Genomic DNA, 12,669 nt, shown 5'->3' on the forward strand with positions numbered 1-12,669 from the left:
ACTCTTCCAGATACTAGTGTAGTTAAGACAAGTAAAACGAAATTTTGGACTATAAAAAACGAAATGAAATATGATCTGTGTTTTAATTAGATTGTCTGAGTAGCATTCTCAAATCTGTTTTACAGGTGTAAAGGGGGATAACTGCGGCGTGACGTGGCATAAATATTATTTCAATTGTCCGCAAATTATCGAATACTCGTTGCAGTAATTATACCGATGTGTTGCTATTTGACGATATTAGGTTGTTATTTGGTAGTATTTGATAAGTATTTAGTAGTATTTGGTTATTATTTGCTTATTTTGGGGTGATATAGGGAGGCACATGGAACAGCCAGGCATAGTTAATGGCATTTGAAGTACATTTCCCGCGATATAACTTACTATTTTTGGAATAAAATCAAGTAATATGCTCAATACGAAATATTGAGTTCTATATAATAATTAGTAACGATTCATAGTGAGTTCCATATAATGTTTAGTAACATGTTCAATGATAAACATGTTCAATGTAAAATATTGAGTTGTATATGGTATTTAGTAACGTGTTCAATGATAAACACGTTCAATGTAAAATATTGAGTTTTATATGGTGTTTAGTAACATCTTCAATGATAAACATGTTCAATGTAAAATATTGAGTTTAATATGGTATTTAGTAACATGTTTAATGATAAAAAAATGAGTTCTATATAATATTTAATAACATGTTCAATGATAAAAAATGAGTTCTAAATAATATCTAATAGCACCTTCAATGATAAATATTAAGTACTATGTAATATTTAATAGCACGTTCAATGACAAATATTAAGTTCTATATAGCACGTTCAATGATAAATATTAAGTACTATGTAACATCTAATAGCAAGTTTTACATGTTTTAATGCAGTACACCTCTCTCATTAACTTGTTGTGCTTGCAGTAGTTGAGTTTAGCCCAGTAATTACAACTTGAAGCAAATTTTTTATCATCGTCACAAGGCACTGAAATAATAAAATACAATATACAATCGGTCATTCATGACTTAATACTTTTACTGCTCTGTATAATTTGAATGAATGAACGAATGAAGTGGAATTTAGGACATTTGCCCGGACAGCAAGGTTTTTTTTTACTTGTACGCCAACGTTTACACAGGTCCACGGATACAACTCTATTGATCTTACGACTCCAGGACCAGATACAGCCCTACTGAACTTATGGCCTCGGGACCAGATACAGCCCTACTGAACTTACGGCCCCAGGATCAGATACAACCCTACTGAACTTACGGCTCCAGACAACTGTCCTGAACTTACGACCCCGGGTCCAGACAATACTACACAACTCTCCCGAACTAACACTTCATGAGCATAATCGTTAAGTGGCATTTAGTGATTGGGGAACACGATAACAGAACACAATTTTTATGGGAAACAATCACTGGTTTTATTCTAAAACCACGACGTTTCGACAAGTATCCTCTTGTCGTTATCAAGTCGTGCTTTTAGAATAAAACCAGTGATTGTTTCCCATAAAAATTGTGTTCTGTTACTTCATGAGCAGAAAATAAACAAACCTGAAGTTGCTTGTAAATTCTGTGGCTGTGCCCATGGGTTACACTGGTTGCATGTTTTGGGACAGGATATTCTGACTGCTTGGTTGGTAGAACAGCTATGCTTCCAACTGCTACAGCTGTCTAAACGATCCGCACACGCAGCAGTTGAAGACGGGCTTTTACTCGGAGCAGGAGGAGTTGTTGTTGGGGGCTTCTCCGTGATTATTCTTGGCTTTGGCTTTGGCTTTGGTGTTGGTGTCTTTGTAGGAATGTCATACACGGATTTACACAATAAACGATCACATCTGAATCCAGCTGGACATTTAGTACAAGATGGACCTGTCTCAAAGGGATAAAATCCCATTATGTTACCTCTGAAATAAAATCATGAATTATTGACAAGATGTTTATTATGTGGCAGCAAATGAAATGCTGTGTTGGCGCCAGTTCATAGAAATGAAATGTGATTTAACATCCAACTGTTATGCTCCAACTGGGCTAATGCAGACGAGCATACGTCATATAATGTGCTATGGGGAAAATTGTGGCCGGATAGCAGCGCTACGGACAACTCTTAATATCGAATTACAACTGAAAAGAATGCTTTTACATGCACGCCAATGTGTACACGGTACATCGGTTTTCGTCCCATCCGAACGACTATACGTTGTCACTGACAAGGGGGAACTACGCCAGAACCTCCCGAGGCACTTTCTCGGACAACACCTTGAGCGAACTCTAGACCTCCGGGCTATTACTCACTGAGCAACAACACCTCCATAGAGGCTAAGAGAGGAATCATTCAAAGTTCGTGGAGACATTATAAGGTAGACAGCATGTAGCAGTTTTAGAAGTTCAAGGCTCGTGGAACTTGATAAGCTTTCAAGTGTGCGTAACGTTAAAAAACACAACGTGAAGTCAAGAATGCGGAGAAACCCTACAAGGCTAGGCAGGTGACAATGCTCCTTGACACGTCCAAGCGAGAAATCGACATCAGCGACAGACCTTAGGATCTAAATCGCACGCATCGGCTTTAAAACGCAACATACAAGCAGACAGACTTACTCCTTACTTTTGGTAATAGTAGCAAGCCATGAAAAATGTGTCCTTCACCAATCGGCCTTTATCATAGAGTAATTCACATCGTTTAGCAGCACAGCCAACCGTTGTTGTGTTACCCCAGACCATCTGAAAGCACACAATTAAAGATACATTATGGGAGATTAGATAAAGAACTGGCAGTTCTCACTTGATTAGTTAAAAACTAGATAATGTAAAGGGAATTTCCTAAATATTTCAGCCAAATTGATCCACTAATAATATTTTAGCGATTGAATTTTGAGCCTAGCCTCGATCATCATTACTAAAGTCTGTACGATAAAATACATAGTCTCGATTATCCATTTTTTTTATTTAATCATGATTGAGCGTTGAGTAGCAGATCGGATTATAATCCAGTAAATATCGCAGGTTAGCGATGCCATCTAGAGTTGATTATGGTCTGGATAAGTTAATTAATGTCTAAAGTAAGGAATTTAAAACAAAATCATGCTTGCAAATGTCTTAACTGTCAGTCGCCTAAATTGCCGTGAATGCTGTCCTTGATCTGAGTAGTTTCTTATGAGACCGAGTGGAACCGATGAGCTCATAACACGTTTCCGCCTTGTACGGGACTAACGGGTGCCGGAAGCGGCACACCCAGCCGGCTTAAGCTCAGCACGCCACACAATAAAACATACCTTACTCATTACGAGAAAATCCAACTCCTTGTCAAGTACAACCGGGGAATCGAAACCACGCCAGTTGACTCAATGACATACCTTATGATACAGCGCGCACGCTAACCACTCGGCCTAGACCCATAAATTTTGTAGAACATACCTGTGTATAGTGGCAAGCAGATCCACAATCGCCATTAGTCCAGCGCCATGTTGACCTTTCCTCGTGCCAATCATCCAAACCTGCTAATATCAAATCCCTTGTGTTCTGTTTGTAGTTGCTATAGAATATATTTTCGCCTCTTTCGCCATTTTGATGTTCAAATCTACATCTGTCGACCCAATGAGCGGCTTCGTTAGCTAATCTGTCACTCCAAACCTTTTAAAAGAGAGAGAGAGAGAGGGAGAAATGGGGTTTTACGTCCACTCGACATAAACTAGGTCATTTCGGGTCTAACATATGGTTTAATTTTATTTCAACAAGTCGCTTGCGCGTAGGGGTCTTTAGCAGTGGGAGGAAACCGGAGGACCCGGAGAAAACGAACGAGGTTGGACAGGCGACCCTACTCCTTGCCACGTGCAACCGGGGATTCGAAACCACGCCAGTTGACTCAATGACAGGCCTTATGATTACAGCACGCACGTGCTAACCATTCGGCCATCAAACCCCCCAACCTTTTAAAAAATACAGCATTCAAATTATAACTTAAAATATTCATGAGACAAAAAATAATAGCTGAATTATTTAACCGGGCGTACTATTTGAACTAGGAACAAAGAAGACGCCATAACAGCCATCTTGGAATTGTGACGTCATATCCAAAAATCTAAGTCAGTCAATAGAAGCACAATGGGATTCGTTCAAAAAGCTACGACTTAGTTGTTGCTGTTACTAAGGGGCGAGCCCTGGAGCACCCACCTCTATCCTGTATTGATAAAAATAATGGGTTTATATGCCCGCAAGGGATCGTTTTTCTTATGCAGATACAGTGATCAATAAAGTATTATTGACAAGCAACAGGGAGCTATGACCATCCGGCGAATTTTTTTTAGTGACGAGACCCGGGTTTTGGTGCCCCCACCGGATCTTCTTCCTGGTGCAAATACAGCAATCAACATGGACTTACTCACCAATCTGTTCATATTGGCAGCATATTCTGTTGTTCTGAAGTCGTTGTGTTGGTAAACGATGACGTCCTTATACATGTTAAGATCAATTATATTACCATTACATATCACAATAATACAACACAAACTTAACACAAATCTGAAATATACATCATAATGTTACCGTTACATCACAAACTTAACACAAATCTGAAATATACATCATAATGTTACCGTTACAACACAAACTTAACACAAATCTGAAATATACATCATAATGTTACCGTTACATCACAAACTTAACACAAATCTGAAATATACATCATAATGTTACCATTACAACACAAACTTAACACAAATCTGAAATATACATCATAATGTTACCATTACAACACAAACTTAACACAAATCATTACCATTACATATCACAATAATACAACACAAACTTAACACAAATCTGAAATATACATCATAATGTTACCGTTACATCACAAACTTAACACAAATCTGAAATATACATCATAATGTTACCGTTACATCACAAACTTAACACAAATCTGAAATTTAGGTGATTATGTTACCGTTACAACACAAACTTAACACAGATCTGAAATATAGATCATTGTGTTACCGTTACAACACAAACTTAACACAGATCTGAAATATAGATCATTGTGTTACCGTTACAACACAAACTTAACATCAATCTGAAATAAAGATCATTATGTCACCGTTACATATCACAAACTTAACACAAATATGAAATATACGTCAATATATTACCATAACATATCACAAAATGGTGTACCAATGGTAAAAATTTTATTTTGTCTTAAATATTGGATATCAGAAGCCCATTTTTCCCAGTAGGATCACAATATCAATGATGTTGATTTAAATTGACAAACAAGTCGTGTTTTCAATGTCGAAGACTTTGGAGGATATTGAGTTAGAGACTTAGCTACTTTAATGTTGTTGTTCTTAGTGTTTAACGTCCGCTTCCACCGAAGGTGATATCGCAGGGGTCTTTCCTGTGGGAGGAAACCCGAGTACCCGGAGTAAACCCACCAGGTTGAGAAGGCTCCCTACTATCTCAAAGCCACATATACACTCACAACAGGGAACGAAACGACAACCGCAAGCCAGAGGTGACCGGCCAGCTAGAGGTCGAGGTCCCCCCTCCCCTCCCCAGCTACTTTAATGTCAACAACTTGCCTTTATTTTGTAACACAGGAGATACACGTGTAAACATATTATTACCCCAAATTGTATTATTAATATTAATAATGAATTATAATAATAATTTATTGAACTTGTAGAGCGCCAAAATCCAGCTCGTAGACCTGCATCTGTGGCGTTTGTACAAAAAAAAATATATGATTATAAGTACTCAATGCAAAACAATATATGATAAAAAAAATTACAATTAAAATATATCAACAATTTATCATAAAAAAAAATTATAATTAAAATATATCAACAATAAATCATAGAAAAAAAAAATTAAAATTAAAATATTAGGGTGTAACTGTTTTATTAGAATTTTTTCTTAACGATCGGAAAAACAATATAATTATTAATTTTTTAAACAATGGCAATTCTAGAAGCTAAAGTACTTAATATTATGCAATTGACATGATTTCCCATGTCATATATATGCATTGTAACTTTAATGAGGCCAAAGATTAGATGAATATAACACCCTACATCCGCTCGTTTACATGAGTCGGTTGTTATTCTGACCACAGTGTTTGTAATCGCATTATACGATTTAAAGGGGAGAGAGAGAGAGAGAGAGAGAGAGAGTGTCTTCTTTTAGTTCTCAAAGAGGGAGAGAGGGAGGGGGGCGGGGTTTAACGTCCACTTGACACAAACTAGGTCATTTGGGTACTAACATATGGTTCAATTTTATTTCAATAATTCAAATAATTCAGCAGTGGGAGGAAACCGGAGGACCCGGAGAAAACCCACGAGGTTGGACTGGTGACCCTATTCCTTGTCACGTACAACCGGGGAATCGAAACCACGCCAGTTGACTCAATGACAGACCGTGTAATACAACACGTACGCGCTAACCATTCAGCCATTCAAACCCCACGATATGTAACATATCGTCCGTGGGGAGTCAAAAGGTTGTATCTGGATTTTGCAAAATTGTCCAGTAGAGCCAAAAATCGCATGGAGGTTACAAACATCACGTCAAAATGTTGTAGGTCCCGTTTGTTTTAAAGACTTGTAAGCTTGTGTGGACTGGGTTTGTAAAAGAGAGAGAGAGAGAGAAATGGGGTTTAACGTCCACTCGACACAAACTAGGTCATTTCGGGACTAACACATGGTTCAATTTTATTTCAATAATTCGCTTGCGCGTAGGGGTCTTTAGCAGTGGGAGGAAACCGGAGGACCCGGAGAAAACCCACGAGGTTGGACAGGCGACCCTACTCCTTGTCACGTACAACCGGGGATTCGAAACCACGCCAGTCGACTCAATGACAGACTTTATGATACAGCGCGCGCACGCTAACCATTCAGCCATCCACCCCCCACCCCCCGTTCATATTGGACTGTTCGAGTATTTCATTACACATAATTGATTAGAAATTACAATAATATTTTTAAAAATTGAATATAAATCACTTTATATACATTTAGGCCTATTTTCGTCTATTTTAAGGTCCCGAAGAATAGACTCACACGCCCTTTAAATAGGCCACAGTTCAATGTAACAATGTATTTTGTAATTTGATAAACACAAAAGCATGATATAGAACACAATTACTACTGCAATTTAAAGCGATCTTTCGCTGTGGATCCTCACAAAGTTATCAAGCAAATGTATTTTGCCTTTCAAAATAGGGGGGTTGGATGGCTGAATGGTTATCACATGCGCGCTGTACCATTGAGTCAACTGGCGTGGTTTCGAATCCCCGGTTGTACGTGGCAACCTCGTGGGTTTTCTCCGGGTCCTCTGGTTTCCTCCCTCTGCTAAAGACCCCTACGCGCAAGCGAATTATTGAAATAAAATTAAACCATATGTTAGTCCCGAAATGACCTAGTTTATGTCGAGTGGACGTTAAACCCTCTTTCTCTCTCTCTCTCTCTCTCTCTCTCAAAATATGACCAGGTGAAACTCATTACCCCATGCAATCTTCTAAGAGAGGGAGGTGTGGGTGGGTGGGTGGGGGGTAGAGAGAGGTGTGGGTGGGGGGTGGGGGGTAGAGAGAGGTGTGGGTGGGTGGGTGGGGGGGTAGAGAGAAAGAGATTTAAAGTTGGTCTACATCCACCGTTTATTTCAATAAATATTTACATATTACAAAAGTAGACTATGTAATTGTGGAATTTAAAAACAAACCGGAGCTTATATAAATTTATCTCCCCACTTGAACCAAACTATGTCATTTCGGGACTATCATAATAGGGTACAATTTTACTTTATTTCAATAATTCGCTTCCGTGTAGGGGTCTTTAGCTACAGGGGGACCAGGAGAACACCAAGCGTGGGCTCGAAACCATGTCACTTGATGCAATGACACACCAACTGATCTACATTCACCCGACCCCCCTAAATTTCTGAAAATAGACAGTTCGCAACAATAAACTGATTTACTACAATTTCCGAGCGGAAGATAAGATAACCCGGCATGGCCAGTACCCCTATGAATAATCTGTTATTGTCTGTATTTGTTTCTGACAAAGACAGCTGTCTAGTCGTTCGGATGGGACGAAAACCCGAGGTCCTGTGTATACATTGGTGTGCACGTAAAATATCCCTTGACAGTTGGAATTCGATATAAGGGTAGGCCATATTACTGCTGCCCGGGCACAATTTCCCTCATAGCACACTGTACGACGTAATATGTCCGTCTTCATTAGCCCAGTCGGAGCAGAACAGTAGGACGTTAAAGATCTTTATATTTTAAAGTTATTTATATTTTATGTCATAGATATTTATATTTTATGTCATAGATATTTATATTTTAAAGATATTTTATAGATATTTTATAAATATATATAAACATGTATTTAGATTGCATATTTATGATGACGTCACATCTGTATTTTAAACATATTTATATTTCATGTTATAGATATTTTACAAATATTCATATGTGATAGATATTTATGCGTAATATTTTATAGATATTTATATTTTATAGATATTTATACATTTATATATATTAATATTTTATGGAAATTTATATTTTATTGATATAGAATATTTATACATTCTATAGAAAATTATATTTTATGCATATTTTTATTTTATACATATTTGGGGGGGGGGGGGGCGAGTGGTTAGCACGTGGGCGTTGCATAATAAGGTCTGTGAAAGAGTCACCGGGCGTGGTTCTGATTCCCCGGTTGTACGTGGCAAGAAGTAGGGTCGCCAGTCCAACCTCCGGTTTTCTCCCACTGCTAAAGACTCACAAGCGCAAGCGAATTGTTGAAATGAAATTGAACTATATGCTAGTCCCGAAATGACCTAGTTTGTGTCGAGTGGAGTTAAACTCTCTAAAATCTTCGACATTCAAAACACGAATTATTTGCCAATTTAAATAAACATTGATGTTGTGATCTTACCGGGAAAAGATGGGCTTCTGATATCCAATATTTAAGACAAAATAAACATTTTACGATTGGTACACGAGTCGTGTACCATAATGCGTTTCAACGCAATTTGTAATAAGCGACTTGGAAGAACGAGGTTAGACATATTCCACAAGTCATGTCAAACGGTGACCCCCATATTCTTCTATGAAGAGCATGTCCAATAAATACTATCGGTGTAGACTGGAATAACTAGACGCTAGAGATTGCCATTCGATTGAGACTTCTGGCGTATTTCGCCGGTCATAACTGTTTTGAAATTAGAGTAAAAAAGGAAACGATTGAATGTAAATAATTTTTTTTACATTCATATTGCATTATTATATGCGTTGCAGCCCATTTGAGACAATTTTTAGATCCCAAATATTAGCGATTTAGCTCCTTTAAATATTTATTTTTGATACTTTGTAAAGCGCATGCTTGTTTGTAATAATAATGACAACATTCCTGTATTATATATACATCCTTGTTATCTCATGTAAACGAATGTTAATAGTTACATAATTTATTCAGAATCACATCCCTTTATTTTTAAACCTGATCACACGCTATATTTTTCAAACATGAAATATAATATTTGTGATACATAGGTAAATTCTGAATTTTTAAATTCTGAAATGGTTAAAACATTTAAGAGATGTGAACATCCTATTCAACTAATAATATTAGTTATCATAAAAACATTGTGCACGGTATTCACTGGATTTCTGAAATTTGAAATGGCATGAGTTTTTAAAATAAGATTGTAAATAATATAACACGTATATTTATCTAGTAATCGCAATTAAATATATATTTATGTGTGTCTGTCAAAGGGGATCATGTGGCTAAGTGGGTAAGACGCTGGCTCGCTAGCCTGGAGGTCGGGTGTTCGATCCCTGCATTGGCCAAGAAAGTGCATCCCGATTTTCCGGCGTGGTTCCCCCTTGTCAGTGATGCAGGACGGAGGGCCTGACAAGGACAGCTGTCTAGTCCTTCGGATGAGACGAAAAACCGAGGTCCAGTCTATACATGCACGTAAAAGATCCCTTGGCAGTTGGAATTCGATATAAGAGTAGGCGATAGTGCCGCTACCCGGGCAACATTTCCCTCATAGCACACTGTATGGCGTATGCCGGTCTTCATTTCCCAGTAGAACAGTAGGACGTTAAACCCCATTTCATTTCATTTCCGTGTTTGTCAAATATATTCACGTTTTTGTGTCAAATATATCCACGTGTTAGTGCCAAATATGTCTACGTGTTGGTGTCAAATATATCCACGTGTTAGTGTCAAATATATCCACGTGATAGTGTCAAATATAACCACGTGTGAGTGTCAAATATAACCACGTGTGAGTGTCAAATCCACGATTTGGTGTCAGTGCGGTTATTAAACGATATATCGTGAATGGGATACAAATAAAAATGGCACATTAGAAATGAAAATGAGTCTGGTTTAAAGTCCTACTCTTCTGCTCCGACTGGGCTAATGAAGATGAGCATTTGCCATACAGTTTGCTATGAGGGTTATTTCGCTAATTCTGTGGCTCTCTATTCCTTGGAACTCTCGTCGTCAAGGGCTCTTTTACGTGCATGTTAACGTGTACACGGGACTTCGGTTTTCATTCCATCCGAACGACTATACGTTGTCCTTATACCCTCTGTCCTGCACCACTGACAAAAGGGAACAACGTCGGAAAATTCCGATGAGCATTCGCGACCAACACCGGGGTCGAACACAGTACCTCCAGTTTAACGAGCCAACGTCTTCTCACTTAATCTTATCAACCAATCAGCTATTTTAAATCATATAAAAATAATCAGAACACCTACCTATCTATCGTGCACCGGTGAAACATCCTTTTGCTTATATTGCAGACTAGTTTGGTGACCTTGTCTAACACAAATAAAAAGATTAACTAGTTCACTGGTCCCCGTGTTCAGTTAACGTGGGCATTAATAACACATATAATATGTCATTTACATATGTAACACAAAAATGCATCTGTTACGTTCACACACAGCAATCTTATCTGAGTGGTTTACTTTACTTTTATTTCTATGCCAATTGTTCTACTTGGATTAATTAATTATTTATTTATTTAAACCATGCTTCCAAAATACAAGGACGTGGTTAAACAGTTTCTGGTTACAAAAAAGGAAATGAGACCGAGAACGTGCAGAAAGGAAGTCAAACATGAGAAGATATTTCTTAATTATGAAAAACGACCGGAAGTAGAACGAGTTTGTGTGAATGACCAATTTAAGAAATGCGTAGTTAAAAAGAAAGTTTGGAATTCGTTAGTTCGTTTATCAGTGTTAACCACACTAATTCAGGTTCGGAGGAGGAGGGGGGGGGTCCAACCCGCACCTTGCTGAGCTACATAGCAAAAATTGTAAAACAACATTTTATGAGAAAAGTGTAACGGTCGGGTTCTTTATCCTTTATCATCAGATGGTGGGATGGGATGGACATTCAAAGCGCGAGATAATGATATAGACATATGTGATAACCACAATTAATGTTTTGCATCAATGAAATTGAACCACAATATGATTCTATTAATTCATTATAAAAATTGACATCAAACGGGGAGTTGGATTTCACTCTTTGAAAAGCTCAATGCATATGTATGCCTACGTAATTTAGAGACGATAATGGCAGCATGAATTGTCAACTGTCAAATTTCCTTAACAGGAGTCCGGCAAACCCCCTCTTGCAAAAATTCCTGGATCCGCCCCTGTAATTATAGTACAGACTTTAATATAAACTATGAATAAAGATATATTCCTTTGATATCCGACACAGTAATTATAAATATGACCACTGAGTGGGACACAGATTCAAACTACCCAAAATGGACGCAGTAGATGACCTGTAGCCTATGACAGAGTTGAGTGCAAGGCAGTGTCAGAGGATTATACACACATCATACATACACCCACGATGGCCAGAATAAAACGCTGTGTTTCTCTCAGATGATACCTAATTTGTTGGTTTCGGTTGCCATTCCTTCATGTTCTTATTGTTTAGCATGCGCTAGGACATCTTCCTGAAGCAACGACCGCGAGTTTTACAACATCTAGTAAAGGCGAGATCAAGCCTTTTATTGAAGATGGCACTAGGACTACAAAGATTTAATATTTATGTGAACTCCTTGGTGGTATATCCCTTGCCAGTTGAAGCAGGGCGGATGACCTGGCAAAAGGACGAAAAACAGAGGTCATGTGTACACATTGTCGTCCACGTATATATCCATTGACAAGTGGACAAAGTTTCATCATAGCCCACTGTGTTGTGTATGCCAGTCTTCATTAGCCCAGTTGGAGCAGAACAGGAGGATGCCAAACCCCATTACATTTCATTCATTTCTTTACACGTCTACAGTGCGGCTCTCCTACGTCTTGTCTGCGATATCATTTCTGTGGAAGCAGACGTTAAAGCACCAGGTAGTAGTAGTCGTTGTAGTAGTAGATTAACCAATGGGAATGACTGAACCCAGACTTCGATTAGAGGAGGGAATCTAAATGCAATAGAAATTGAATTAAAATTAAATATAATTAAAGTACAGGTGTCAAAGAATTACAACTTTAACCAATAGCAATGACGTAATCCCGACTTCAGTTACAAGGGCGTGGATTTGTCATTTGCCATAACTTTTTTTTTGGGGGGGGGGGGCGGGCGGACGAACCCTGGAACCTGGAACAGTTTACTGTACAG

The 12,669-nt window shown here is 38.2% G+C and overlaps 1 protein-coding gene across 1 annotated transcript; it reads right to left on the reverse strand.

Moving 5' to 3' along the window:
• Positions 1-267: 267 nt before the first annotated feature.
• On the reverse strand, positions 268-10,997 carry LOC126819119 (GLIPR1-like protein 1). Its single transcript, XM_050546998.2, has 6 exons — positions 10,782-10,997; positions 4,387-4,522; positions 3,419-3,634; positions 2,610-2,725; positions 1,559-1,911; positions 268-983 (listed from the first exon to the last, which is right to left on the reverse strand). The coding sequence occupies exons 1-6, from the start codon at positions 10,805-10,807 to the stop codon at positions 859-861; spliced, it is 972 nt and encodes a 323-aa protein (XP_050402955.1). The 5' UTR covers positions 10,808-10,997; the 3' UTR covers positions 268-858.
• Between the last annotated feature and the right edge of the window lie 1,672 nt (positions 10,998-12,669).

Source organism: Patella vulgata, chromosome 4 (assembly GCF_932274485.2).
Source record: "Patella vulgata chromosome 4, xgPatVulg1.2, whole genome shotgun sequence".
In the NCBI taxonomy this organism is placed as follows: domain Eukaryota; kingdom Metazoa; phylum Mollusca; class Gastropoda; family Patellidae; genus Patella; species Patella vulgata.

Excerpts from the sequence above, each read along its gene's own strand:
- LOC126819119 (XM_050546998.2), bottom strand. The coding sequence starts at position 10,807 with ATGTTTCACCGGTGCACGATAGATAG. Across the intron at positions 3,635-4,386 it reads CTGCCAATATGAACAGATTG|GTTTGGAGTGACAGATTAGC; the intron begins GTGAGTAAGTCC and ends CTCTTTTAAAAG. Across the intron at positions 2,726-3,418 it reads CTGCTTGCCACTATACACAG|ATGGTCTGGGGTAACACAAC; the intron begins GTATGTTCTACA and ends GTGTGCTTTCAG.